The sequence below is a fragment of the Xiphophorus hellerii genome, chromosome 16, assembly GCF_003331165.1.
Source record: "Xiphophorus hellerii strain 12219 chromosome 16, Xiphophorus_hellerii-4.1, whole genome shotgun sequence".
NCBI lineage: Eukaryota > Metazoa > Chordata > Actinopteri > Cyprinodontiformes > Poeciliidae > Xiphophorus > Xiphophorus hellerii.
In genome coordinates, this window is record NC_045687.1 from 1,349,694 (window position 1) to 1,377,180 (window position 27,487).

Here is a 27,487-nt window from a genome sequence, read left to right on the forward strand (position 1 = left end):
AATTGAAACTACATTACCCAGCAGTGGTAGTAAACCTCGCATTGAATTATGGGTAAGCAGGAAGTAAACAAACACACGTGGAAGATGGCGCTTTCAGAGCAGAAAGAGGAGAAACCTGAGGATATTTTAAGGGATTTTCGTGCCTCGTTTTTCTCCATGAACCGATTGGCTTCGTTTCCCTGGACGGTGAGTTTGAGGCGCCGCCAAACTCCGTTGAAAATCTGCCTGATTCTGCTGCGAGGGGATCATTTAAAACACCCACTGAGATCATCTGCTGGGCATTAATCACACATAAAATGTTTAAGTTTTTGAAAGCTCCGGCTGCGAAAATACTCAGCAATAGGTTTATATTGCAGCAAAAATGCTTCTTTTTATCGTAAAACCCTCAGTCTGGAACTAACTTCTAGAAAACTGCAAAGATGCTGAAACACTGAGTTCCTTTAAATCAAAACTAAAAACCAAACTGTTTAGAGTTGATTTTATTGGTAGTTATCTGCACATTGAACAACTTATTTGATGTATATTTACTAGATGATGGCGTTTTAAATAATGTGTGTATTCCTCGATTTATAATTGGTTACTGTATTTTGTTTTAATGGTGTAAATCACTTTGTTGTTGAAATCAAATAAACTTGATGTTTAGTTTAGTTTAATATTTAGATATCAGGACAAAGTAAGCAAATCTGGTCTGATATACAAAAAACTCACTTAACCTTTAAGAGCCAAATGCACAACTTTCTGCATAGCACTTTAATCAGATTGAGGTCTGGACTTTGACTAGGCCATTACAACAGTTTGTGTCTCTTCTGTTGGATTTTAGCTTCTGTGTTTTGGATTATTTCTGATTGAGTTTTAGACAATGGCTCCAGAACTTATGCCTCTTTGCAAATCAAAGTCATGCAGCCATGTTGTTTGTTAAAGGATGAATCTTTCTGGGTTTTTTTTTAACAGTTTCTAGACAGCGAGCTGCAGAGCAACAAGTCATCAGAGTTCATCTCAGAGCTGCTGAAGCAGGTGGAAGGATCCTCACTGAACTTTACTTTCTGTTTAATCTGAATTAAATCTAAAATAATCCAGTGTTTTTGTGTTTTTACAGACATGTCTTCATCCTCTGTGTGGAAAGTTTCCACCATCGGTCCGATTCAGGAGGATTTTCCTCTCTGAGCTCATCAAACGGGTCAGTTTCATTAAGTTCACAACAACAGAAATGATTTTCTTTCCCAGTAATTTCTGATTTTCAGTGATTCCTACTAACAGGCGTTGTTGTTGCGTGTCTGTGCAGCAGGAGGCTGCAGGCTGCGATCCTCTGGATGAGCTGTACGACGCCCTGGCGGAGGTGCTGGGGGTGGAGGAGACGCTGCACTGCCACAAGACCTACTTCCTGGTACTGGACGGCTCCGTCACTGGAGCGGAGAACCAGAATTTAATAAGCAGAATCAGACTAACAGTTTCAGTCCATACACTGCAATAAACAGCACAATTTAATAAGTATATGAATCATTTTTTAGTCATAATTTAAATGGAATTTGAATTAAATTAATTGAATATTTGTTTAATAATTTATGTAATAATTCATAATCATTTGAGTAAATGTACAAGTTGTGTAATTAAATTATAACATTTGAACTTTTTAATTCAATTACTGCCTGAGCTTGCCGTTAATGATGCTAACATGCTAATACTAACAATTACATCTAAATGACAAATTTAAATTTAGTCATTTAAATTATGACTAAAAGTATTTAGTTGTGATTAGTTTGGATGTGGTTTTTGTGCCGCAGCCCACCGGAGACGCCATCAGCCTTCTGGAAAACGTGGCTGTGATCTCCGAGGGAACGACGGGCCTGGTGACCTGGGAAGCTGCTCTCTACCTGGCTGAGTGGGTTCTGGAGAACCCACAGGTGTTCACCGGCAGGTGTGACCTCACCTGAACCTGAGCCACGCATCGGAGCCGTGTGCAGCTACACAGCAAAAAATGAACAGCAATAATGAATACTTCATACTTATGCATTTATAAATGTCATGGTTTCAAACTGAATTAGCTACTAAATTAAATATAAAACTAAATTAAGTAATAAGTTTAAATTTTTAGTTCCAAACTAAGCATTGCATTTTCATGCCAAAAATGTTCCTAAAGTAAATATTTAGCTTAAGCTAAATATTCAATTCATAAGCTCAATATTTAGCTTAGAAAATACTAAGTTTGCAAACTTAATATTTAGGTTGAAATTAAATATATAACTATCTATTCCAAATCAAATATTTATTTTAAATGTTTAGTTCCAAAGTAAATATTTATTTTCCAAACTTAATACTGAATATGCAAATTCTTTAACTATATATATAGTTCCAAATTAAGTACTTATTTTCCAAACTAAATATTTAGCTTTTGTGTTATTTACTGTGACTTTGTAACTGAGTGAACAACATGGTGAAAATGACTTTTCAACATGAACACCCAGTTTTTTCTCTCTGTTCCTCTGACTGACTAAACAAACCAAAATATTGCTGTTATTTGTTTTACTGCGTAACTTTAGAAACGGGTCCCTATAGAACTCTGGGTCCTGTTTCTAACAGACTCTCTCCTGCAGGTCGGTTCTGGAGCTGGGAAGTGGCGTCGGATTGACCGGAATCACTGTGTGCCGCTCCTGCAGCCCGGTCCGGTTTGTCTTCAGCGACTGTCACGCCGTGGTTCTGGAGAAACTAAGAGAAAACGTCCGTCTGAACGGCCTCGGCGGCGGGAAGAGTCCATCCGTCACGGTGGACCAGCTGGACTGGACAACGGCGCCGGAGGAGCAGATCCGCCGGATCCGACCCGACACGGTGATCGCTGCAGGTCCGGTCCGGCTCGGCCCGGCCGAGGGCTGTCATTATATTGAAATGTTAACAAATCTTCTGTTGCCCTTGGTTACAGGAGCAAGCTAAAAATAAGCATAAGATCCCAGATGAGCAGACTAATGATATCAACAAAAGATAAATAAATTGAATGACAAGTTAATTTCGTCCAATCAGGCGTGGTCCTTTGTGTGGCCACGCCCCTCGGCTGACTCTCCTCCCGTCTCCTGCAGACGTGGTGTACGATCCAGAAGTCGCAGGAAGTCTGGCGGATCTGCTGCTGAAGATCCTGAAATGTTCGGCGGCGGCGGAGATTCTGATCTGCTCCACCGTCAGAAACCCGGAGACGTACGGCGGCTTCAAGCTGCGGCTCGGTGAGGATCACATCAAGACGCTTCAGACCCGGAACCGAGTTACAGAGTCCCGGTCCGGTCCCCCAGAACTGGGTAGAGGACCCAAAAACTGTACTCGAGTAAGAAGAGTAGCACTACTTTAGCATATTTTTACTCAAATTAGAATAAAAAGTGGACGTCCAAGAAGTTACTCAGTGAATAAAGTATTTGGTGAAAAGGCAACTAAAGTACGGAGAATTTGATCGAAAAATCAGATTCAATATTTTACAATGTCATCAGACATTGTAAAATCAGACTGAACCATCAGACTGGTTCTAACAAAGTGTTAGAACCAGAATAAAGAACACGAGAAAAGTTGTAATAATACAAGAATAAAGTCGTAATAATACAAGAATAAAGTCGTAATAATGCGAGAATAAAGTCGTAATAATACAAGAATAAAGTTGTAATAATACAAGAATAAAGTCGTAATAATGCGAGAATAAAGTCGTAATAATGCGAGAATAAAGTCGTAATAATGCGAGAATAAAGTCATCACAATAATAGTTGCACCGGATTACAGTCTTTGTTGTCTTAATATGACTTTATGCTCGTATTATTTGGACTTTATTCTCATAATGACTCTTATTCTGGTAACATGACTTCTCATTATTACAACTTTTTTCACATAATGTAATTTAAAAAATTTTTTTAGCATGGCCCTGATTTAAAAAAAAAAAAAAGCTTAAATTCTGGTATTTTGAAGAAAAATAATTAATACAAATAATTACAAAATAAAAACTTACATCAGAATCAGCACTTTTTTGTTTACATTTTTATCAATATAAAACTTATAAAACTAGTACTTACAGTCTGTAAAGTGTATACAGTTTGTTAAAACTAGAGTACTTAGAGTTGCTCTAAATGTAACTAGTTACCATCCAGTGGTTCCTCCCTGCAGAGGCTGCAGGTCTGGGCCACCAGGTTCTGACCGGACCCGTCGGCGCCGTGTTTCCCTACAACCGGCTGGCTCCAATAGAACTCATCAAAGTGTTCAGGTGAGCCGACGCTGCAGGATCAACATTTTATTTACAAATTCACATAAATCAGGATTAAAGAAGTCTTTTCTGTTTCTGTCAGAGTCCAGGAAGGCTGAAGCTCCTCTTCATCTGGGAGCCGCCAGCAGAGGCAGAACGTTCTGGTCCCAGTTATCGTCCCAGCGCTGCCCCCTGCTGGCGCGGAGGTTCCTCCGGAAAACTCCCAGTCTGCCGTCTGAGCTGGGAAACTCTGAGAGGAGAGACTGGAAACCAGCAAGGAGAAAAAGACGACAGATTGAGTCACTTTCTGGGACCTGAGTGGAGTTTTCCTCCAAAACCGTCTTCAAATCTAACAAAGTCAAATGTTTGTGCTGCAAAAGGGGTTTTGTGCTGCTATCACTTTAAATATATTAATAAAAAAGTTTCCACAAGTCAGAGGTAAACCCAAACTCAAGTTTACAAAATCACATAAATTTGGTGTCAATCAACCAGAGGTGGGCAGAGAAACCAAAAATTTAAAAAAGTAAGACTAAATATTACTTCAACATATTTTTACTCAAGTAAAAGTAAAAAGTAACCGTCCAAGAAATTACTCCAGAGTAAAAGTACTTGGTAAAAACGTCTACTCAGGTACAGAGTAACTGATCAAATTATCAATCATTTAATATTTAAAAATTACATCATCAGATGGACCAAAATATAAAGTTAAGTGGAACTTTCTGTATTTTAAGGACAAAAATCAGAACAATTCATATAATTAACAAAAAAAAACAAAATCAGGCAAAAATAAATTTTTCTTAATCGGTTTTTTTCAATGAAAAACTAAATAAATAAAAGCTGCAGGTGTGTGTTTGTGTCTGGTGAGTTTTTGGTTGAAACATGTTTGTTTTTCATTCAGTGGGAAGAAAATCCAGAAATTTTACTCAAGAGTAAAAAGTACAGCATAGTAAAAGTACTACCAAAAGTACATTTTTTTCCCCAAAAAGTACTCAAATGTAATTGAGTAAATGTAACTAGCTACTACCCAACTCTGTAATCAACTCAGCTACATTTGTGCAGCGAAACATTTTGCTTGTGCTGCCTTTGCTTTGAAGATATTGATGATGACCTCTGACCTTTGAAAACTTAATATTTTTAAAACAGTAACAGCAAAAATCTTTGACACCAATTTTTTGGGATGTAAAGACGGAGCGGGCCGCCTTCGCTCAAACAGACGACTGAATATCTTCTCTGGATGCTGAAACTGGATTCCAATCAATCGTCTGCTTCATTAATGTTGGACAAACATTAATAAACTACATGTTTTGGGTTTGAGTCAGTAAAGTTGTGAACGCAGCTGCGTTTGGTCCTGCGGGTCGAGCTTGAGCGGATCGTCTCACCTTGAGCTGCTGGGCGAGTTCTGCCGAGTCCCTGAAGATCAAACCGTTCACTTCGTCCTCCACCAACTCCTGCAGGCTGGAGGAAACATGGACGCTCTCACTTCATTTGAAAATCTAAACTAATATCTGTGCAAACACGAAGAAAGGAAGAAAACAGGAAATAAAGGATGGAAGGAAGGAAAAGCAAATTAATGAGGAAGGACAAGAGAAAAAGCAGAGGAGGAAAAACAAAAGAAGAATATAAGGAACTAGGAAAAATATAAGACAAGGAAAAATGGGGCCAAAAGGATAAAAAGGATATTATCTAGGGAAGATATAAAGAAAATTAGGAGAGAAAAGATGAAAACAAGAAGAGTAGAAACTGAGGACAGACGTAAGGAGAGATGGTAGGAATGATAAAGGAAGGAAGGAGAGAAAAGGGAACAAAGTGAAAAACGGACAAGAGATTGGAAGTTGGGAAGAAAAAACTCAAAGGAAGGAAAGTGGGACAGAAAAAAAGGATTTAGAAAGGAAAAGGAAGCTGTGGGTTCTGGCCGGTCCGATTAAAAGGTTCTGACCAGTGGAAGTGGACGGCGCAGACAGGAAGACAGCAGCCGAACATGTCCACCACCTTCATGGGCAGGTCCAGACCGCTGGACGACTTGTGGAGGCAGACGCCCAGATCTGCTGAACCTGGAGGATGAAAAGACAAAAACGACGACGAGGGACGAGAACACATGATGAAGGAGACGGTGAGGGATGGCACTTTCTGCCAAAAGTAAGTTTTGATTAAAAACAAAAAAGATGTCTGGCAAAGAAAAATCACTTTTAGTGAAGAATGACTTGGGTTGTTATCTTAGGATATTCAAATGAGGGGCGGGGCTTCCTCTATGGAACAGATCTTGAAATAAATAAAACTTAATAAATAAAAAATATGAAATGGGACATTTATTTATCTGATGGATCATTTTTTGACTCCAGAGTTTTTCCTACCCAGCAGCAGCGGGTAATCCTCGGCCTCCAGCCACGGCGTGCAGATCTTCACGCACTCCAAACGCAGCGAGGCGATCAGCTTCTTGTAGTGTTCCTTCTGAGGACCTTTTCCTGCACAAACGCACCATCAGACCCGTCACCAAAGCTTCAAACGAACTTTATTCCCTCATATTTAATGAAATGTAGCTGAATTAGTTTGAAGCTTCTGCATTTTCTTGCATCTTAATCTGAAACGATGCTCCGGTTTCACCTGTGATGACGCAGACTAGCGACGGCAGCGGCGCTCCTCCTGTGATGAAGCCTTCGTACTCTGAAACAAACCGACCTGGTTCAGGTAAATCAGAGAATAAACCCGGTTCGGGTCGACTCGTTTCAGAAACCAAACCTGTACCTTGCAGAGAATCCAGCAGGATGGAGAAATCTTCGTCCTCTGCAGAGAGAAAACATCACCGGTCAGGAAGGCTTCAGGCTAAACATGAAAGGTCACAGGGAGGTCATTCACCCGTCCAGCTGGTGCTGCTGATCAGCAGAGCCGGCCGGTCCGACCTCAGGGTCACGCCGCCGTCGCCCGGGTTACGGACAGTAAAGACGGTCTCCTCCGTCTCCCGAGAGTCGGACCTGAAAACGGATCAGGATCGGATTATTAAACACGTTTACCGTAAAAATATTAACAAAGGTCAGATTCCACCAGAGCTCCCAGTCATTCCAGTTCATTGTGAGATGAATGTAAAAATTCACTTCAGATTCAATGGAGACATTTTTACCGAGTTCAAAGTTTAAACACCAGACATGAATGAATGAATGAATGGATGGATGAATGATTCATTGTTTGGACGCTCAGTTTTCAGGAACAAAACTGAATGTTGAGACAAATGGATGGATGAATAATGGATGAACTGATGAATGAACTCTTCCTCCTTTCATTTTCTCCATCCCATAAAAATAATAATAATGGCAATGATGATGATGATGATGATGATGATGGTCTCCAGCACTCACCCTGAGGCTCTGAACTGCGGCTGAGTGTCGGCCATCTTGAGGAAGAGTTGGTGCTGCAGATCCAGAGGAGTCTCTCTGAAGATGGAGGCCGGCCGGTCGTACAGAGTGGTTGCCCTGGAAACCACAACACTTCATCTGTCTGTTTTAACCAGGTAGACACGCGGCCATACGGCTTAAGAACTAAAACGCAGATTTATCATAACAGCCGATTTTAATTATTCGTTTTCTCACTTTTTTTTCTAAAAAAATAAATAAAGTATTTGTGAAAAGCTACAGGAATTTCTGTTCAAGTACAAGAATATAGTCATAATATTAGCAGAGCAAAAACTCAATTTCACCAGAAAAATCTTATGAAAAGTTGTTTTAATGACTTCTTATATAATTACTACTTTACCCTCCAAATATTACAAATTTATTCTTGTAATAAGACTTTACTCTTATACTTTTTCATCTTCTGGAATTGCTGTGCCTGTTTTCTTGTAACATTATGATTTTTTAATCTTTTTTTTAAAATGTATTTAAAAACGCAGCCTGACCCTTACGTTTCATCATAGAGTTACCTGAATTCAAAGTCCAAATAAGTAGACGCTTTAAAACACGTTTGTCAAACAAGATGGCTGCCTTGGTGGAAAAACAAAACAAACAGATTTTCAGAAAATTAGAAATTCAAAAAAACTGATTAATCAGTACAGCTGATTCATCGCCCAGCCCCAGGTTATTTAACAGGAAAAACCTTTAGAGATTATAAACTACAACATTTAATATTTAACTCTTGAGTTAAAAGAGTTTGCAAACATCTGCAGATCATTAAAATGAGACGAGAGATTAAACGGCTTCTTCTTTCTGTAACATTTCAGTTTTTAACAGTAAACTGTTGGTAAGCTAATTATTTTTTTCTTGGTTATGTAAGCACACATTTTCCTCTTCTACTGATTATTTGTTTTCTTAGTTTTTAACACCTGTTTGAAATAAATGAATAAAATTTCAGTTTTAAAGGTGCAGATATGAAACGGATCAGAGGAAGAGGAAGATGTGACGCCAGGAAGCTGATCTGAAGCTAACAGTCTTACTCGACGCCCCAGTTTTTCTTCAAGTCGTCCTTCATGGCGTTCGTCACACACAGGCTGTGGGAGGCCAGAGGGCCGAACAGGTGTTCATACCTGAAGAATAAAAAAGAACAAAACTTTAAACAAAAGAGACTGCACAAACATTATTTAAATGTTTTCTCATCTGACTTTCAACATTTCAGGCTGCAGATAAAACTGATTCTGAGTTTTCAGTCTTTATTTCGTTTCGTTCTTCCTGTTCTGCACTGGAGCTGCAATAAAATCCAGATTGTATTTTCTACCTGAGAGCCTGGATGTAACGTCCAGCAGGTAAAAACACTTCATGCTCCAGGCATCAACACTCTGCATGCTGTCAGTTTATTAGGTGGAAAGACACATGGTCAGTTTTTAATGCAAATATCTAAATACTTTTGAAATAAGATAAAACTAACTTACAAATAACTTTTCGGCAAGATGTAGGAGATTGATTTAAGTAAACAATTCCTTAATATTAATAAAAAGTATCAGAATAATTTATTTATAACATGGGAAAATATTTTGTTTTAAGTGAAATAATCTGCCAGTGACTGGCCACTAGGGGGCGTGACTGAGTTTGTCTTTCCTCTGCCTACATCTCCCAGAATGCTGTGCGATTCTGGATAAAGTTCAGTGAATATTCTATGTATCGAACACTCCGTCAGGTGCATCATTTACTGATATTGATCTCATGCCTATGACGATTGATTGATTGATTGACTGATTGATTGTTATTGATTAATTGTCCAGCCCTGTTTGCACATAAACGGAGTTTCAGCTGCAGCCGAGGCGCTGACCGCTTGGCGAGTCGGACCAGAGGATGCGACGCTCCGAGGCTCAGAGCCATGATGGTGTAGCCGTAGTTGTGCCAGTCGATGATGAAGGTGCTGCCGCGCAGAACGCACACGAGCCACGCCACCGCAATCCCAGGCAGCCCAGGAGGATTCTGGGAAAAATAAAACATTACGTTTGTAAATCTGCAGCACATTTAGAGCCAATCCTCCTCTGATGATGATGATGATGAGGACGAGCTGACCTGCATCAGGATGTGCGCCTGCAGCTCCATGGACAGCAGAACGTGAAGCAGCTGCACCGCCTGGACCATCGTCTTCGTCACGTAGGTCAGGAGTTTTGGTCTGACTGGAAAAGCAGCAGCCGGTTTTTATTTCTGAACTTTTGCTGCAGGAAAACAAACACGGCTCTGTTTACCTCGAAGACCTTTAACCTCTGAGATGCCGACTATCCGGATCTTCTCCTCCTTCAGCACGTCCTGATGGGGCTCTGAGTCTGAAAAACATCCGCTTTCATTCTTAAAGCTGGTTTTATTAACTTCTTCTCAGATGTTTTGCATTATGAGCAAAGAGAAAATTAATCATTAACGGGATTAAAAGTTATTTCTGTTTCACAATTAATAGAAAACAAACTGTGGTAAAAGTTCAACAGCTGCTGCAAGGGAAGTAATCTGCAAATTGACAAAAGATTCTGTTTCAAATTTCATACAAGAACTGAGATTTACAATAATCGGAAGCTGACAGATGACGAACACTTAAACTCTTCACTGTTTCCATGATCAGAAATTGACCTGATGTTGCGTCATAAACCCTGATACTGAACAGATAAGAAAACTGGGTTGATATTAGGATTGTTAGCGGCGTCCAAATGAGATGTGTGTGTGTGTATATATGTAGCAGCAGCAATACTACAGATGATATCAGATATCAATATTGGTCCAAACTGTCATATTGGTGCATCCTATAATTTCATTAATTTAATATTGTGTTTTATTTTAAAGTGGAAAGAACGTGACATATAGTAGTAAAATGTTGGTACTAGCCCATAAATTGTTGCAGAAACTATTGTGATAAATGACAATATTTTTGTTTTGAGACCATCTTCAAGCAATAAATGCAATATACTGCAAATGCGCCCACTCAAAAACAAAAAACAACAAAAAACAAGTTTTGTACAGAATATTGCACACTGGAACTGGAAGACATTTTAAATATCCAAAACAAAATGCAACAACCAAAAATGTTAAATAAAAAGGAAATTAAAACCAAAGGTCATCATATTATTTAATCTCATGTTAACTCTATTTACTAGTTAGTTGATATCTGAAGCCAATACTGGATTTCATTTAGAAGAATCCAACAAGTGCACGCCACACTTTCCAGAGTTTTTTTTATTTATAAGCAATATGGATAAAATACATTTAGTTATTTAATGTAATAAAAGTGAATGCATATAGTATGAATTGTTTTCTGACAGTTGTTCGCATCTTTGGAGATTTTAGACTTTCCAAAACATCTCAGTCATTTAGGTTTTCCAAATATTAACTCATTGTAAACTTTCTCTATCTTTATCCGTCTCATTCAGCAGATAAAATGTTTGTAATTCCAACAGGTGACAGTTTGGAGTCTCACCTAAAAACCCGACAAAAGTGACCTGGTAGCCGTGTTTGCTGAGGGACAGAGCGTGATACTGCATCCGAGGACTGCGTCCGATGTCCCCCAGCACCAGGACGCAGACCCGCCGGTCCGAAGCGGCGTCCCGCTGCCGCAGCCTCCGCCAACACATCGACAGGGTCCCGGCTGCCACAGCCAGGCAGACAGCCGGACAGGTGACACCGGAGCCCGCCACACAACACGAAACAAAGACCGCAAAAACGGCAGAAAACACGGAAAGTAGCGCCACGGTGGAACCGCACGGCGCCATGTTCGCTCGAGTCAGGAAGTATTTAAAGGGGGCGGGGCTCGAGCTTTAAAGAGACCGCACCAATCAGAAATACCAAAATAAAAGCCGTAAAAGAAGATAATTTAGCTACATATTTACTTCATTTGTTTTCTGGACAACAGGATGTTTTAAAAACATTGCTATATTTTGAGTATTCTTTATGACGTCATACTATTATTAGTAAAATATTGAACTTCATTTGTTAATATCGTTCACATCTCAAAGTTAGTTTTTCTCCAATAAAAATTACTAAATATGTCACTTTTATTTTTGACAGAGTAGTGGTGGCTGCAACTTCTGCTACTTTTGTTGTTTACTTATATTAGAAACTGATTTTGGTGCGTTAAAGATGACCTAATTATTATACATTTAACTTCTGGTATTTATAAAAAGGCCATAAACATATTTAGAACGAGGTTGACTGATGTCACATCCACCATCTGACATCAATGACACTTTTCACTTTATAAACTTTACATTCAGTCCACCTATCTGAAATTATGTTCATCGCATTGATTCCTGCAGCAGCGTCTTCACAGGTCTGTCCAACAAATCAATCCTCCAGCTGCAGCTGATCCAGAATGCTGCTGCTGGAGTTCTCACTAAAACCAGGAAGATAGAGCACATAACACCACTTTTAAAGTCCCTCCACTGGCTCCCTGTAGCTCAAAGAATAGACTTTAAAATACTGTTGTTAGTTTATAAATCACTGAACGGCTTAGCACCACAATACATTAACGATCTGCTGTTGTTGTATCAACCTTCCAGACCTCTCAGGTTCTGGTTCTGGTTCTGCTCTGCATCCCCAGAACCAGAACCAAACGAGGAGAAGCAGCTTTCAGTTTCTATCCACCACAAATTTGGAACAAACTTCCAGAAAACTGTAAAATAGCTGAAACACTGAGTTCCTTTAAATCTCGACTAAAAACCCACCTGATTCTATTCGAAACGTAATAAATTACGAATTTAATGATGGAACTTGACTTAATGTCGTGTTTTATTGGTGATTCTATGTTGCATGACTTTGTGTTGCTATTAATAGTTATTTGATGTAAAGCACTTTAGATGCCTCGCTGCTGAAATGTGCTATACAAATAAAATCTGATTTGATTTGTTTTGATCAGCACATAAATCATACACTTTGCATATGATTTTCAAAACAAAGTAAAATGGTTTTTTTCAAGGCCAACTGACCTGAGGATATTTGAACGAAGTTTATTAGACTCTGTTTAACTTCAATGGTTTAATGTAAGACAAGATTTAACTCTTTCTTGTCACATAAGTTATAAATAAATACAATATTTCTATTTTAAAGTTTGTATATACTCGGGTCATTTTTGATGAGTTGCTCATCAAATCAAATTGCTGAATCAATCAAGAAACTACAACGCCTACAAAACCTTCAGGCGGCAGAGGTCACGTGTTTCCGGTGGTTATTTGCCCCCCCAGGAAACTGGGACATCGCATCCACATGTAAATCCTATTAATAGTTTAATTATTTCCTAAATTGAATGTTGACATTTCTGGGAATATCTTCATTGTCTTTTTGGTCTTAAATTTGTTTCTTTTGTGTGTTTTAAGTTTAAAGCCGCAGAAAAAACTAAAGTTTATCTTTAATTATGAGTTGGGAAGTTGAGTCTGAACATTGTGACCATATGTGAAGGTCCGGCTGACGTCACCGCTGACCCACCCCCTGTTAGAGGACACCAGACCATCTGTCCTCCTGGTTATTGTCTCACCGTCTGTCCCGGAGCCTGCAGGCTGCAGAGGAACATGCGGACTGCGGCGCTCCGACCGGCCGCGACGCTGGTTCTGTTCGGCGCAGCGCTGTGCGCCAGTCGGGCCGAGGTGATCGATGACTTGCTGGGCAGCCTCTCCCGCGGGGTGTCCTTCCTGGAGCGGCAGCATGAGCACATCAACCTGGACGGGGCGGTGGGCTTCGTCATGCTGCAGGGTAGGTCTGCAGGAGCGCAGCTGCTGTTTACTAGATAAACCTGCAGCTTCAGGGGGAAAATATGCATAAAAATGCAATTATGCATGTTTTAACCTTTAGACTATTAAAATCTTAATTCATGAAGCAGAAATTCCCTTCATGTTTTGCCAAAGAAAATTATAAAAACGATCATTGTTTTTGTCTTTTGTGTATTTTCACAAGATTTGATTTTGTTAAAAAATCTTTAGGTTTATTTTAATCACTGCAGATACAAAATCCCTAAATCTGCACAAGAATCACTTAAAATCAGAATTCTAATTAAATATTTAAATGATCTTTTTCGGATATATTCTTGTATAGCAGTAAACACAACAAATGAGATAACAACATGTTATTCTATTATTTGGATAATTATTTGAATAATAATGTAAGTGATTCATTTAATATCTCCAGTTGCAACCATGAAGGTTTTAAGCCATAAGAAAATACATTTATTTACAAAGTGACTATATAGGGTGTGCTGGACAGGCCAAAAGCACCTCATGGATCAAATTACGAAATTAATTAATCAATAAATAAAAATAAATATCTCCACCTAATGTGGCATATTTTTCATATGTAAATAATATTTGGTTCCTTGCAGATTTCTTCTGTTTTTCTATCTTATTTATTTATTTATGTATTTATTTGTCAGAGTTAAATATTTGAGGTTATTCAATATCATACCAAGATCACCTGAGTAAACCAAATTAATATTATATTATTGCAGGAGTGGTCATAAAAACTCTCTGACCATCCCAGAGTTTCCAGTCCAAACATCTCCCTGTGAAACCTGGGATTTATTCTGTTTGTTCCAGCCGAGCTGAAGGAAGCGGTCCGGACCTGGCCGCACACGGACCCGGTCAGCTGGGCTCAGAGGACCGCCGCCGTTGCTCTGCTCAGCCGCCTCGATCAAAGCCTGGACAAGGCTGTCGCCGCCCTGAGGCTCAACGACCCCAAATACTACAGAGGTCAGCAAAACAACAATAAAATAAATGTTACTTTTCTATAATTCTTCCTCCTTTGAGTTCATCACAGTAAGAATGTTTAATCAGTAATCAGTCACTTCCTGTTTCCCTGGGGTGTGAATATGACGTGACACAAACCCATTTTTATTAGAGAACATTTCATCCAGTCAGTTAGATGTGTGTGACGTTTTTTGGGGAAAGAAAGCAGGAAACTCATAATTCTGTTAACTGCTTTTCACCCATGCTAAACAATCACGCCCATATTTTTTCTCATTAGGTTATAAATATAACTACTAGGCTCAGGATCAGGCCTCTCCGAACTTTTCTTTGAGGTTCCAGAACCCATTTTTGTCAGGGAGACGTCTCTCCACTGGCTTTCTTTCCTTCAAGGTGTAGAAATGCTAAAAACCGCTATCTTCCTTGGATAGTTACGTTGTTTCTTTAGGCGAGAAAACAGAACAAAAACACCGACTATCTTCATTTGGATCGTTACGTTGTTTCTTTAGGCGAGAAAACAGAACAAAAACACCGACTATCTTCGCCTTAGATAGTTCACTTTAGTTCAGCAGCAGTCGGAGCCTGTCCCAGCAGATATGAAGAAAAAAACCAACAAAAAACAAAACAAAGAAAACAACAAGCCCAATTGAAAGAGTCCTCACCCGATAAATATATTGAGGTTCTTATGGATCCGGTCGGTCGGCAGTCGCAGGGACGAGACCTCGGACTCCCCCCGTTCAATTTGGAGGTGGACTGAAGACAAACTCCTCAGATTGGCCAACTCATCCGACGTCTCGTCGCCCTCGACCTGTCCAACTCGCCGGATCCTGTTTGTGATGCCAAACTGTTGTGGAAATTTTCCTTTAACAAAGAGTGAGGGAAAACTGTTTCAAGAACCAGAGGAAGAATATGTTCTTAATCAGTATTTATTCGAAGGCTCTACAGCGTTCAAAGTCTCTGCTCACCGATCGCAGTCAGGAGAAAGAGCCTCGATCAGAACACAGCTTTCAGTTTTATAGGGAGAGTTTCATCCATTCACATAGTTTGATAATCTACTCGGTTACAGAACAGACAGCAGACACCAAGAACAAGTTTTCTTTCACTAGGAGCCATGAGAGATAAAGGAATAATTCAGTGGCTTCATTGTAATGTTAAGGCCAGAGAAACTAAACTCCTTCAGAAGTCTTCTTCTTGATCTCATGCATCACACAAGAATCATAATAAATTCTGCTATGCATAGATTCAGCTAATTATCATAGCAACCTTCAAATTTTACCACTACATGTGTAAAAACACTCCTCTGTCCTACTATCTCAAATGCTTGGGTTGCTAGGTAACAGGTTGGTTTTTGCTGGGGTTGCTAGGTAACAGGGAGGGCTTTTGCTGGGGTTGCTAGGTAACAGGCTGAGCTTTTGCTGGGGTTGCTAGGTAACAGGTTGGTTTTTGCTGGGGTTGCTAGGTAACAGGTTGGGCTTTTGCTGGGGTTGCTAGGTAACAGGTTGGGCTTTTGCTGGGGTTGCTAGGTAACAGGTTGGTTTTTGCTGGGGTTGCTAGGTAACAGGTTGGGCTTTTGCTGGGGTTGCTAGGTAACAGGTTGGTTTTTGCTGGGGTTGCTAGGTAACAGGTTGGGCTTTTGCTGGGGTTGCTAGGTAACAGGCAGTACCTGCTGATTTATGACGTTTCATTCTGAAGGTTTCTGAAACGGCTCATTTTCTAGACTCCAAAATTATTGATTTATTCCCAAAACTGTCTGAGTGTTTTTTTAAGTGTTTGGTCTGTTTTTCAGAAGCAGTAGAAACCCAGACTGAGTAGAAAAATAATACATACTCTTTAACAAAACCATCCTTCCCATCTGAACTGACGCTCAGTTGGGAGCGTCAGTTTAAATATCAAAGCTTTGACTAGGTGGATATTTGAAAACAAGCTGATGAAAATGTTTTGCCACCAAGTAAAACAAATTTAAGACATTATTCTGAAAAGAGTTGGCTGTCACTCACAGATGCTCACATCGTTTCTCTGCAGAGTTTGAGCCGCTGCTGACTTGGACGTTTTGGATGATTCCTCAGGAGTGGCGCTCTACGGATCCCAGCCTGGTTTATCCCTCAACTTTGACCTCTGAGTGTTACGACGAGCAGCTGAGCGATAAGTGCCTGACGCTGCTGCTGGGGACCTGGTACGACCAAAATGCTGTAGATACGTTTGAAGGTTTTATAATCTGGGAGATAAATGTTAACTATGTAGTTTGGAGTCAATCTTAATCTGTTTGTGTGTTTGTGGTTGAACAGGAAGATGAACGGGACGCCCTGCATCGTCACCAAGCCCTGCCGGGACACCATGACCCGCTTCGGTTGCCCACATTACTCCCTGTCCCACCAGCTCCTCTACTTTATGATTGGCCGAATGGTAAAAGCATCTACAGTCATTCACAAAACTATAAATTTAAGTCTAATTGATCTCTCATAAAAGTGTGTACACAGTGAATTCCAGCAGTCCAACCACGGAGCCCTGAGGGACTCCACTTCCATCTGAAACCTACAAACCTTCTTCATTGTTGTAACTGGTTTGTATTTTCATCAGAGAGGTTGCAACAACTTGTTGAAAGGTGACACCCGAGCGTCCCGAGCCAACATGACCGAACAAAACTACCAAGACATTTTCTGCTCCAACATGATGAAGGCTAACCAGGACATCGTTGCTAACGGTTTAACCGAACAAACGGTCGACATCTTCATTGAAAACAGTGAGCATCAAGAAACATTTTGTCCAATTATGATTATATTTTCTACTTTATCTACACTACGCTCCCTCCACACATCCACAATCTGGTGGATCTGTTTAATATTATAGTGCATAGTAATCTAATTTAAAGTTTGCATAAAATACCTTGAATAAATAACAAATTAAAACTTCGCTCCTCTTTTATTTTTTTTGACAGTCCTGATTTGTGGGTTAGCTGGTTTTTCCGACTTCCATAAAACCGACTGGCTGCAGCACATCCTCAGGCTGCAAGACGACGAAGTCGGTTGTTTTGGGAGGGACAGTGAGTATCTGCCGCCACGTCCCAAAAAACAGCTGGTTACATTTTCACAATAAGCAACAAATCAATTAATCATGATAAACATGATAAACTAAAACCAGCTCAATAATTTCCATTTGCATAATTTATTGTTTCGCTTTTTCTACCAATAGTATAATAGGATAGTAAAAGTCTTCAGTTTGGTGCTTTGGTCTCAACAAGCCTTTTTTTTAAAGACAGTTTTGTTTGCAGAGACTTCATAATTCATTATATTTTTTGTTGTTTCTGTTGTTTTGTTTATTTATTTGGGATTTTTAAATGTGTTCCAGTGTAAATGTCAAATAAAATTGAAAATGTATTGATCTTTGAGAAAATGTTCTTATGCCATTACCACTAAATTACTTGAAAATGGTCTCAAAACAACAATATAATCAAGATATCTTCTGGGACAATTTATATTGTATCGTATTTATTGTTATTGTGACAGGGATAGTTACATTTAAGCTTCAAATATTTTTGTCACACGCGAATGATAGAAACATAATAAATCTTGTTCTGATATCTGTTTAAGGAGATAAATATATATATCCTCTGCTTTGTCTGGTTTAGTTGGTGCAGCTTAAACAGGAACTAATTGTTAAAAATATGGTTTCAGTGTGATTTTAAATCAGAAATGAAATGCTCAGTATAATCTGCATAGACTGATTACAGTAACAGTTACTTTGTAACCAAGTTTAAAGACGAAATATCACTTAAAACAAATGTGATATCTTGTGTTGCTTTTATAATAGTTTCTGAATGATTAAAGTAAGAATCATTCAGAACTGCCTTTCTGTAAACAAGCTTTTTTTATTACTGTATGCACTTTGTTTAGTGGTTTCATTTTACCCATCATCATCTGTCAGCATGTTAAAAATCTGAGAGCTGTTTCCATGTTTGTTTCCCCAGAAAGCTTCGTCTCGCAGATTATTGGAGATGAGCTGCTGGAGCAGCTGCAGCCTCACCGGAGAGTAAAACGGAGGGAGAAAATACTTCCTGGTCAGTTTGTTTGCTTCCCTGATAAAAACCCAGTGCAGAGAATCAAATAGCAGCAAATTATCGGCATTTACACCCAAATATTCAGTCATTTTACAACGTCTAGTTTAACTTCAATCATTTATTTCAGAGATTGTGGTCATGGAAATTTGGAAATAAGATTAAAAAAAAAGTTCATGCTAACATGTTAAGGTCGACACAAGCCGCGTGTTTAGCATGTAGCAGCTAACGCTAATGTCAGCGTCCAGAGTTCACATTTCTAAAGAAGCTCCATGAATGATCAGGGCTTCCTGAAACTCTGGAAATCTAATTTTTAATTTCTTCTCAATCACTAATATAAAACACAAGTTAAAATAATTTATTAAAATGTTATTTGCATTCTGATTGGCTGCCACTCAATTTCCTCAGGCTGCTTTGCTCGTGAAGCTAGCATAGCATGGCCAACTAAAACCAGAAGATATGAGGCAGCATTTGTGCTAAACGAATAATTATGAAAGTATTAATTATTCAGTAGAGAATAAAGGTAAGGAAAACATTCTAGAAGCTGTAGAAGTTTATTTACATATTTAGTAGTATTGTAGGTTTGCAAAGTCCCTGCCCAGAAGCTAATGCTGTTTGGGGGGATTAGCATGGCAACGTTTGTGAACCTCCGACCTAAATAAGATTAAAAACAACAAATATTTTTATGTTTGAGCTCATATTTCTATTTATTCAATAATTTAGCAGCAGAAAAAGCTTTTGAATTGAAAATATTGCCTGTTTGTTTTTATTAAATCAGTCAAAATGTGATTCAAAAATACATAGTCAGTGTCCCATCACTAATTGAGCTCTGATACATGAAGGCCAGATGTGTTGATGAATTATCCTGCTGTTGTGATGTGGTTTGTGTTTCCAGACGGTTGCTCCAGTCACATGACGGCGGTGGCGGTGGGAGCTCTGGGAGGATACCTGAACTTTCACCTGACAGAGCAGGACATAACGAAGAGGCCGCTGTCCTGAACAGACTGTCCACAACACCTGTTGTATCAACACATTTGTTGATGTTTAAAAAAATGCTGGAAGTTTGTGTTTTAATCCTCTTGGTAAAACTGGATTAAGTTCAGCTAATGTAAAAGCACACACACACACATTTCTTCACTGTAAGTATACAAACTATTTGTGTCTGTGACTGATTTAAGTTCATATGACAAATAATCCTGATTGTTACTAAATTTCTGCATCAACTCGTCCCTGATGCCAAGTTTCACCCATTTTATTCACGTCGCTTTGAATTATTGCTAAACAAGTTTTCTGACTCCAGAAAACATTTTCTGTTTTTACAGGCAGAAAATGTTGTTAAATGTTGTGTTTTATGGAGCTAAGCAGTAAAAATCTGCAGGAATTTTCTCCAACATGAAACTAACTTCAATTAAAAACCTCCAGGCATCTGCATTTGAAAAGTGTATTTTATTTATTTTATTATCATAAATATCTGTTTATTCTTTATAAATTATATTATTTGTCCGAGTATAAAACTAGAAAACACTTCAGGAAACTGAAGCTGACAGATCGTCGCTGTTTGCAGGAAGTAGAGCTGAAGTTTCATTTGTTCCAGCCGGTGACCTCGTAGAATAGCGCCTTGAGCAGCCGCGCCTCGTACGTCACCGTGTTTTTCCCGATGTGGACGTGGATCTCCTCCAGCGGCTGCTCGATGATGGCCGGCACCCCCTTCCCATAAACTGCAGGGAGACGGGGAGGAAATGAGGAGGAAACGGGGAGGAAACGGGGAAAACAGGGAGGAAGGGAGGAAAAGGGAGGAAACGAGGAAAAGGGGAGGAAACGGTTGCGAATCAGTGCTTCCTGCTTCCGTGGTTCTCAAATGATAATCTCATTTATGAAAAACAGAATCAATCCAAACCAACTTTTTATTGTTTATGAATCTAAATGGTTCTATGGAAGCAAGGCAGCAGCAGACCATCACACTCCCACCACCGTGCATTATTGGAGATATTATAATCTGCTTCTGAAATGTTTTTTTTTTTTTAAGTTCACTTTTGTCTCATCTGTCTTGGGGATTATTAAGATGTTTTTGGTAAAGTTTAGACGAGTTTCATGTTCTTTTGGGTCAGCAGTGGTTCTGGTCTTGTAAATCTCTCATGGAGGCCATTTTTAACATGACCTTTGACATTAATTGAGGCAGCGATGCCTGCAGAGTCTAAGGCAGGGGTCTCAAACTCCAGGCCTCGAGGGCCGCAGTCCTGCAGTTTTTAGATGTGCCACAGGTACAAAACACTGGAATGAAACAACTTAATGACCTCCTCCTTGTGTAGATCAGTTTTCCAGAGCCTTAATGACCTAATTATTCTGTTCAGGTGTGGAGCAGCAGAGGCTCATCTAAAGGTTGCAGGACTGCGGCCCTCAAGGACTGGAGTTTGAGACCCCTGGTCTAAGGGTTAATTCCCACCAGTCCTGTTTAGTTCGTTTTAAACCAACTCCAGTCCGTTTGTCCAGCAATCCGGTTCATTTGGGGAATGCTAACCAAACAAAAAAGTAAACTCTGCCAGCGTGTGTATCTCTCGGTGTGTAGCCCCAGGTGTGTATCTGTTGTTGTGTATCCGTTGTTGTGTAACCGCGGCTCACCCTCGCAGTGCTCCAGGAACTGAACGCACTCGTTAACCACGGCGTCCCGCAGCATGACCATGTGTTTGGACATGTTCTCCAGCAGAGAGAGGAAACAACGCTTGGCGTAGAACCATGTGTCTGTCCCGAGCTAAACACACACACACACACACACACACACAGAAATTAACTAATTGTTTCAAACATTTTGTAATTAAACTCTTTAAAAATAAGCATCTGTTTGAAGTGAAGCCAGTTTTCCTGTTTGACTTCACATTCCTGAGTTGATTGTGTTTCCAGCTGCAGCTTAGCGGACTCAGCTGCAAACAGAATCTGGACCGGATCAAAGATCCCAACCAGAACCGCCGAGTCCTGCAGAGCCGCTCACTTAAGCTGGAAAACAACCGGACCTGCAGAAGTTTTTATTGTATTTAGAGGCAGAGCAGGAATCTGATCAACATCTAAACACACAGTTACATTGACTTTAATGTTTTATCTTACTTGAAAATATTTTAGAAGTTGACAGATTTTTAATAATAATTTTAAGCAAATAGTCATTTTTGATTTGAGGTTTTTGTCGCATATTTATGTAGCCTGGTTGGAAGAAAATATCTGTTACCGTTGGAAACAGCGGATAAAGTGCGTTTCTATCCACATATCCGCTTTGCACATGATCAGTGAAGCACATATTTGAGTTTCTGCACATTAATCTAATTTGTCCTGATTTTGTTTCCTTTGAACTTCAAAACTGAGCTGCAAACGTCGATGACGAGGAGAAACTAGCCAACTGTGTAAATGTTGGAGAATCCACAGCCCAGCACTGCTTCAGCCGCGCTCTGGATGTTCTTTGATGTAGGTTTAATGTTGTAATCTTGGCACTACCGCCCCCTGCAGTGCAGTTGGCTGAGTTCATCAGGAAACGACAGATTAAAATGATGAACCTTCTTGTTGTAAGGCTCCAGGCTCTTTATGACTCGAGAGACGCCGAAGTCGTAGTTCCCTTTGGCGCAGTACAACGTCCTGAAAAACGGTTCAGAAAACGAGTTTAAAAGCCTCATTCAGCAGAAATGACCAGCAGTTTTACGCTGGGTATTCACTAATCTTTTAAATTATCTTTAATAACTCAGAATATTCCTGCTACGTCATAAAGTCCGCCACACTGACCCGATGACCAAGTTGACGATGCAGAGGTGGAAAACCTTTTTGTCTGGATCATCGTAGGAGATCTGCTCCTCCTCCTTCTCAATCTTCCTCATCAGCTCTTCAGCCTGGAAAACAACGATAAAATGGAAAAAGTGAGCCGATCAATGCATTAGCAAAAAAAAAAACCTTTAATGTCATGGCTTCTCACCATGCTGGTTATTTTACTACGCCATTGATTAATGATTATTAATTATTATTGACGTTCAGCTGTCAGCAATTCACTGTGATTGGCTGCTTGTATAAAAGTGTTTTTATCTGGAGAAACAAGCAGACAGAGCAGAGCGTTGTCCTTTTCACAGAGAACATCTCTCCTTCCTGTCCATCTGTCATCCTGATGACCTTTAACCTCACAAAAAAATATAAATATGAAGGAGTAGATCGTCACCTCTTCGTTCTGGCTGGTCATGATGTAGGAGACACACAGGTTGGCCAGAACCACAGCGCTCACGTTCAGGATCTACAGCACACACACACACACACACACACACACCCACACACACACACACACACACACCCACACACACACACACACACGATTCATCAGCAGCAGCTTGTTTGGAACCAACAAAATGCAGGAAAACTGTTAAAGGACTCAGCTAGCTAATTTAGTTTGGAGCTAAATATTTGCTTATTTAATAAATATTTAGTAAGAACTTATTTCACCCACTAAACTTTTAGTGGGTGAAATAAATATCTGGCTCCAAGCTAAATATTTTGTTTGCTAACTAAATAATTAGTTTAAAATGGTACATTTATACATTAATAAATAACACGGTGAAAATGTGACTTTTGAAAAGTCTCATTCCTTTCCTGTTATTGGAGGATAAATAACCCAAATTAATTATTGCTGTCAATTTTTGATTGTGAACTTTACCAACGGCGCCGCAAACCTTCTGGACCTGCATGCCTGAACACGACTGGAAGATAAACGGCTAAAAAAAACAGATGAAAAATCTGAATTTGTGTCTAATTAGTTTCTCCTGATGCGGCGGATCTGAAACGACCCAAGAAGAAACCACAGCAAGCAAAACTCAGAGGAGGAAACACTGCAGAGGAGTGGTTTGGATTTTACCGAAGGTTTGCATTTGCAGGGACACTCCTGAATGCTGCAGTGCTCCACCTGGACAGAAAGGCAGGCTGTCATCGCCCCCCAGCGCTACAGCCCCCCGCCTACCCGCCGTTGCCATGGTAACTCACAGAGTCGTAGTGCTTCTTGACGATGGGCTCGTAGAAGCTGATGGCCTCCTTGTACTTGTTCTGCATGAAGAGGACGTGAGCCACGTTCAGCTTCCAGGTGTCGTCGTCGTTGCAGAACTCCACTGACTTTCGGAAAATCTTCTCCACCATCTGGAAGTTCTCGCGGTTCCAGTAGATCTTCGCCTGGGCCATCAGAACCACGACGTACCTGAGAGAACAACCAAAATAATTCACATTTCACTGAAAACAGCAGAAAACAAACAAATTTACTGCTTTTCATCAGTTAAACATGAGCTGCTGTGTTGATGTTAGACTTAGAAATGTGTGATTATAGTTATTACACTGCAAACACAAAATATTACCAGGTAATTTTGGTCCAGTTTCTAGTGTAAATATCTTAGTGCACTTGAAATAAGACTAAACTAACTTATAAATAGATTTTCAGCAAGATATCTGAGCTTGTTTTAATTAAAGAGTTCTTTGATATTGATGAAAAATTTAGTTGTTCTATTGGCAGATTATTTCACTTATAACACGGAAAAATGTCTCGATCTAAGTGAAATAATCTGCTAATGGGAATATCAAAGAATTACCAACTTAAAACAAGCTCCTATATCTTAGTTGTATCTCAGTTTTGTCTTATTTCAAACAAACAAAGATATTTGCACTAAAGCTGGTAATATTTTGTGTTTCTGCAGTGTATCTGGTGGTGTACTGTAGCAGTGAGTGTACTCACTTCTCCTGCATCAGGTCGTACTCCTGCAGCATTTTGCTCTGGGCCTCGTCGTCTCGAGTGTGTCTGGTGTCCTGAACCTGAGCAAGGACCAAATTCAGACCGAGTTAAACTCTTTTCTAATTTTATTTTGTTGCTTCTTTACCCTTCCTTACACCAGTCATTAAGATAAAAACAAAAATAATCTCTTTTTAATATCTGATTAGATATTATTGGATCACAGAAGTTCTCCATCCAATCAGACTGAGTTTGAGATGTTTTACAAAGACTACAGAGTCTCAGTCTGGATATGTGCAGAAAACCCATCAAAGATCTACAGATGCTTCTACAATAAGAGCTGCTTCAACATTAGTCAGCCCCTCCAGTTTTTTTTAATCCTTAATTGCGGAAATTAACGCAAAATCAACAGAAACCCACATTTTTCCACGCAAATGCATAATTGTGAAAGTTTTTTTGAAAATCTTCCACAAAAATGTCCAAACTACCAGGTTTAAGTGATGCTTGGTGCCTCACTTAAGGATTTCTGACTTCTACTCTGCTACCTCAGGTTTCTGATAGTCTGTAATTATATGACTTTATTCTCATAAAATTATAACTATTCTGGTATTATTACAACCTTTTTCTCATATTTTAACAACTTTATTCTGTTGTTATGACTTTAATCTTGTATTATTACAACTGTTTTATTGTAATATTCTGACTTTATTCTGGTATAATTTCTCATATATTAATTTTATTCTCATGATGTGAATTTTCATCGGACAACTTTATTCTGATATTATGACTTTAATCTTTTATTATAACAACTTTATTCTGGTATTATTATGACGTATTCTCGTAGCATTATGAGGTTATTCTTATAATTTCATGATTTTTTTCTTATCTTGTCTCTTACATTCTGTTGTAGGATTTAGAAATAATCAGAGGAAAAATCAACAACCTGCTTTGCCAGTTTGCGAAGTTGCTCTGTTAGTTTGCTGTTCATCTCTTCAAACTTTCTAAAGGCCTGAAAGAGAATCAGAAGGAAAGACGCAGCTGAACACCAAAACTTAACGTTAAGATGCTTCCAGGGTTTTTATTCTCTGAAATAATGCAGTAAATGGTCTTGCCGTACCTCCTCTGGTGCCGTCTGGCAGGTCAGTAACGCGTCCAGGAACTCGTACATGTACTGGAAGCGTAAAGAGAGTCGGTCAGCGTTCGGTGGAAAACATGAGACTCCTGCAGAAACATAGGAAACTCACCGGAGAGAGGAACTTGTAGGTGAGGTGAGCGTTTTCTGCCAGGACGTCGGCCGCCAGGTCGAAGTACTGCGAAGGAAATCCAGCAGAGGCGTTAATCCTGATTAATGAAACGACAACGTCTCCCTGCTGACAATTCACAACATGAACACAAAGAATCGGGCTGCAGAGAAAACCCGACGCTCACAGGACATGAACAGATTCACTCAGCTATGAACAGATTCACTGAGCTATGAACAGATTCACTCAGCTATGAACAGATTCACTCAGCTATGAATAGATTTTTAAATAAACCATTTATTGCCTAAAATGAAATAATATTTCTTTACTGAACAATTGATCATTTGTAGCAAAGGATGAATCTGCAGGTAAAAAAACATTTCTAATTTCATCAAGCTCAGCTTTTTCTACTGGACTGAACATCAACAGAATGTAGGGCTGTAAATCTATGCAGCCATATAAATTTTGCTTTACAGGAAATTTAAAAATATGCATATACTTTTATTTTTTCTTTTACAGAACAAGGTAAAAATGCCACTTGAAGAGTTCTGGGTAGGACAGATTTACAGATAAAGGTGTTTTTTTATGATCTTAAAAGCAGTTTTAGTTTAATTACTGCTCTGACTGTTGATTTTTCAGCAAATTGAGTTTGAAGAGTTTGCTTACTTCAGGTAATAACTGATTAGTAAATTAGTTGATAACTATTTTAATAATCATTTCATCATTGACAAAAAGAAACAACTCATATGAACATATTGCACAGGAGTGAAGTGTGTGATGGTGGAAAGTTAAAAGGAAAACAATAAGGTAAAAATATCACAAAAAAGACAAAAATAGAAAAATTAATCTTATCTTTAGATTTATTTAGTTCACTTTTAGACTTGTTTTCAGAGACGAATACTCCCCTGCATATGAGGAAAATTACTCAATTTATTCCAATTCTTAACAAATCCTTCCAAAGCAACTCATAATTGCTTTGTTTTTACCAGCTGTTAATATTATTTTTGTCAAATATTTGTCTTCCAAATTAACTTTAGACAAAGTTCCTCTCAGAGACAGTGAGTAAAAACTACATGCTGACCAATAACTAAATGATTATTGCATGTTTCACTTTTTCAATCCAGCTGAAATAAATTCACGTGCCTCTTCCAGGCTGACAGAGCTGACCGTAGCAAGGCAGACGTTTTGTTCCTGGTTGTTTCTGTACCTCGTGTTTGCAGTAGAGCAGCAGCAGGTTTCCGAACGTGACCCGGGGGAAGGACGGCTGCTGCAGCAGAAACGCCATCTTCTCAAATCCCTCTGAAGGCTTCAGCTCCATGTTCACCAGAGCCTGGTTGTGCAGCGTCACGGGGTCCAGCTCCTGCAGAATAACAGAAAATAAACATGCATGTGTCACAAATCACTTTTATTTTGCTTATTCATAAAGTTTTTGTTGCTTTAATTCACAGAAATCAGACAACAAACAGGGGGAAGACGTGCACTACTCCAAAATCCTATTTTGTTTTATGAAATGTTTGTTTTCTATTGAGAAAACATCTCTGTTTACTAATACAAAGACAAAACAAAGAACACAGAATGTGAAATAAAGTATTCCAATAAACGCATTGGTACCAAAACCAATAAAAACATTATGATAAATTAAAAACTTTTAATAACATGCATTTGTCTTTACAGCTTTTTTATTTGCATTACTGGAAATCTTGGATAAATATAGTTAAATTTTACTAGCCAAAACGGTAAAAAAGGCTAAAAATGACGAAAATTTACATTTGTGGTTATAAAATGTTCTAAATATAATAATTTTGATTAATTACCTTCTTTTTGAATTTGTATTCTTTCCATGAAAACTATATTTTCATATCTTAGTGAAGATTTGGTATCTACATTACAAATTATAAACTTATTCCAGACAATTCCAGAATAAAATGGTAAAATAAAATTTACCATTAAGATCTATTGCTTTAATATATTTCACCATGTGTTGATTAGCAGAATAAATTCTGAATAACAGTTTAGATTAGATATCTTTAATTTCGCTGATGTTATTATAATGTAATTTATTTAATTTCCCTTTGGGATCAATAAAGTATTTTTGAGTTGAATTTTAATTAAGACATTTTTCCTGTCGCTATCCAACACTACCACCAGGGGGCAGCATTGG

The 27,487-nt window shown here is 39.0% G+C and overlaps 4 protein-coding genes across 6 annotated transcripts in view; 2 read left to right on the forward strand and 2 right to left on the reverse strand.

Moving 5' to 3' along the window:
* On the forward strand, positions 1-4,727 carry eef2kmt (eukaryotic elongation factor 2 lysine methyltransferase). 2 transcript variants are annotated; one of them, XM_032587726.1, is made up of 9 exons: positions 1-186; positions 952-1,014; positions 1,097-1,177; positions 1,286-1,384; positions 1,782-1,915; positions 2,592-2,836; positions 3,069-3,209; positions 4,129-4,225; positions 4,308-4,727. In XM_032587726.1, exons 1-9 carry the CDS (start codon positions 49-51, stop codon positions 4,321-4,323), a joined length of 1,014 nt encoding a protein of 337 aa, XP_032443617.1. In that variant the 5' UTR covers positions 1-48; the 3' UTR covers positions 4,324-4,727. The 2 variants fall into 2 exon arrangements, with proteins under 2 accessions (XP_032443617.1, XP_032443616.1); XM_032587725.1 differs by having other exon boundaries at positions 7-186; positions 1,283-1,384.
* On the reverse strand, positions 4,238-11,364 carry alg1 (ALG1 chitobiosyldiphosphodolichol beta-mannosyltransferase). The gene is made up of 13 exons (XM_032587724.1): positions 11,060-11,364; positions 9,846-9,923; positions 9,673-9,776; positions 9,434-9,582; positions 8,625-8,714; positions 7,555-7,668; positions 7,058-7,173; positions 6,947-6,985; positions 6,806-6,865; positions 6,556-6,666; positions 6,141-6,255; positions 5,584-5,659; positions 4,238-4,467 (listed from the first exon to the last, which is right to left on the reverse strand). Exons 1-13 carry the CDS (start codon positions 11,349-11,351, stop codon positions 4,333-4,335), a joined length of 1,479 nt encoding a protein of 492 aa, XP_032443615.1. The 5' UTR covers positions 11,352-11,364; the 3' UTR covers positions 4,238-4,332.
* On the forward strand, positions 11,350-19,788 carry c16h16orf89 (chromosome 16 C16orf89 homolog). Its single transcript, XM_032587319.1, has 9 exons — positions 11,350-11,361; positions 13,002-13,323; positions 14,160-14,312; positions 16,329-16,479; positions 16,592-16,709; positions 16,884-17,046; positions 17,242-17,346; positions 18,271-18,360; positions 19,253-19,788. Exons 1-9 carry the CDS (start codon positions 11,350-11,352, stop codon positions 19,354-19,356), a joined length of 1,218 nt encoding a protein of 405 aa, XP_032443210.1. The 3' UTR covers positions 19,357-19,788.
* Positions 19,785-27,487, reverse strand: part of ift70 (intraflagellar transport 70) — a 13,456-nt gene continuing 5,753 nt past the window's right edge. The window contains exons 9-20 of one of the 2 annotated variants that reach the window (XM_032588172.1): positions 26,534-26,686; positions 25,330-25,395; positions 25,203-25,256; positions 25,029-25,094; positions 24,092-24,168; positions 23,356-23,563; positions 23,231-23,278; positions 22,544-22,615; positions 22,120-22,223; positions 21,897-21,975; positions 20,977-21,106; positions 19,785-20,075 (exon numbers count right to left, since the gene is read on the reverse strand). In XM_032588172.1, coding sequence (XP_032444063.1) covers positions 19,939-20,075; positions 20,977-21,106; positions 21,897-21,975; positions 22,120-22,223; positions 22,544-22,615; positions 23,231-23,278; positions 23,356-23,563; positions 24,092-24,168; positions 25,029-25,094; positions 25,203-25,256; positions 25,330-25,395; positions 26,534-26,686 — 1,194 coding nt within the window. In that variant the 3' untranslated portion in view covers positions 19,785-19,938. The remainder of the gene's footprint in view (positions 20,076-20,976; positions 21,107-21,896; positions 21,976-22,119; positions 22,224-22,543; positions 22,616-23,230; positions 23,279-23,355; positions 23,564-24,091; positions 24,169-25,028; positions 25,095-25,202; positions 25,257-25,329; positions 25,396-26,533; positions 26,687-27,487) is intronic. The other variant, XM_032588173.1, reaches the window with a different exon arrangement.

Bases quoted from the DNA above. Each gene is read 5' to 3' on its own strand.
- alg1 (XM_032587724.1), bottom strand. From the start codon at position 11,351: ATGGCGCCGTGCGGTTCCACCGTGGCGCTACTTTCCGTGTTTTCTGCC. The intron at 6,667-6,805 runs GTGAAACCGGAG...GCGTTTGTGCAG, and splicing joins GCTAGTCTGCGTCATCACAG to GAAAAGGTCCTCAGAAGGAA. The intron at 6,256-6,555 runs GTAGGAAAAACT...TTCATCCTCCAG, and splicing joins GGATTACCCGCTGCTGCTGG to GTTCAGCAGATCTGGGCGTC.
- c16h16orf89 (XM_032587319.1), top strand. The intron at 13,324-14,159 runs GTAGGTCTGCAG...TGTTTGTTCCAG, and splicing joins GGGCTTCGTCATGCTGCAGG to CCGAGCTGAAGGAAGCGGTC. The intron at 16,710-16,883 runs GTAAAAGCATCT...TATTTTCATCAG, and splicing joins ACTTTATGATTGGCCGAATG to AGAGGTTGCAACAACTTGTT.
- eef2kmt (XM_032587725.1), top strand. From the start codon at position 49: ATGGGTAAGCAGGAAGTAAACAAACACACGTGGAAGATGGCGCTTTCA. The intron at 187-951 runs GTGAGTTTGAGG...TTTTTTTAACAG, and splicing joins TGGCTTCGTTTCCCTGGACG to TTTCTAGACAGCGAGCTGCA. The intron at 1,385-1,781 runs GTACTGGACGGC...TTTGTGCCGCAG, and splicing joins GCCACAAGACCTACTTCCTG to CCCACCGGAGACGCCATCAG.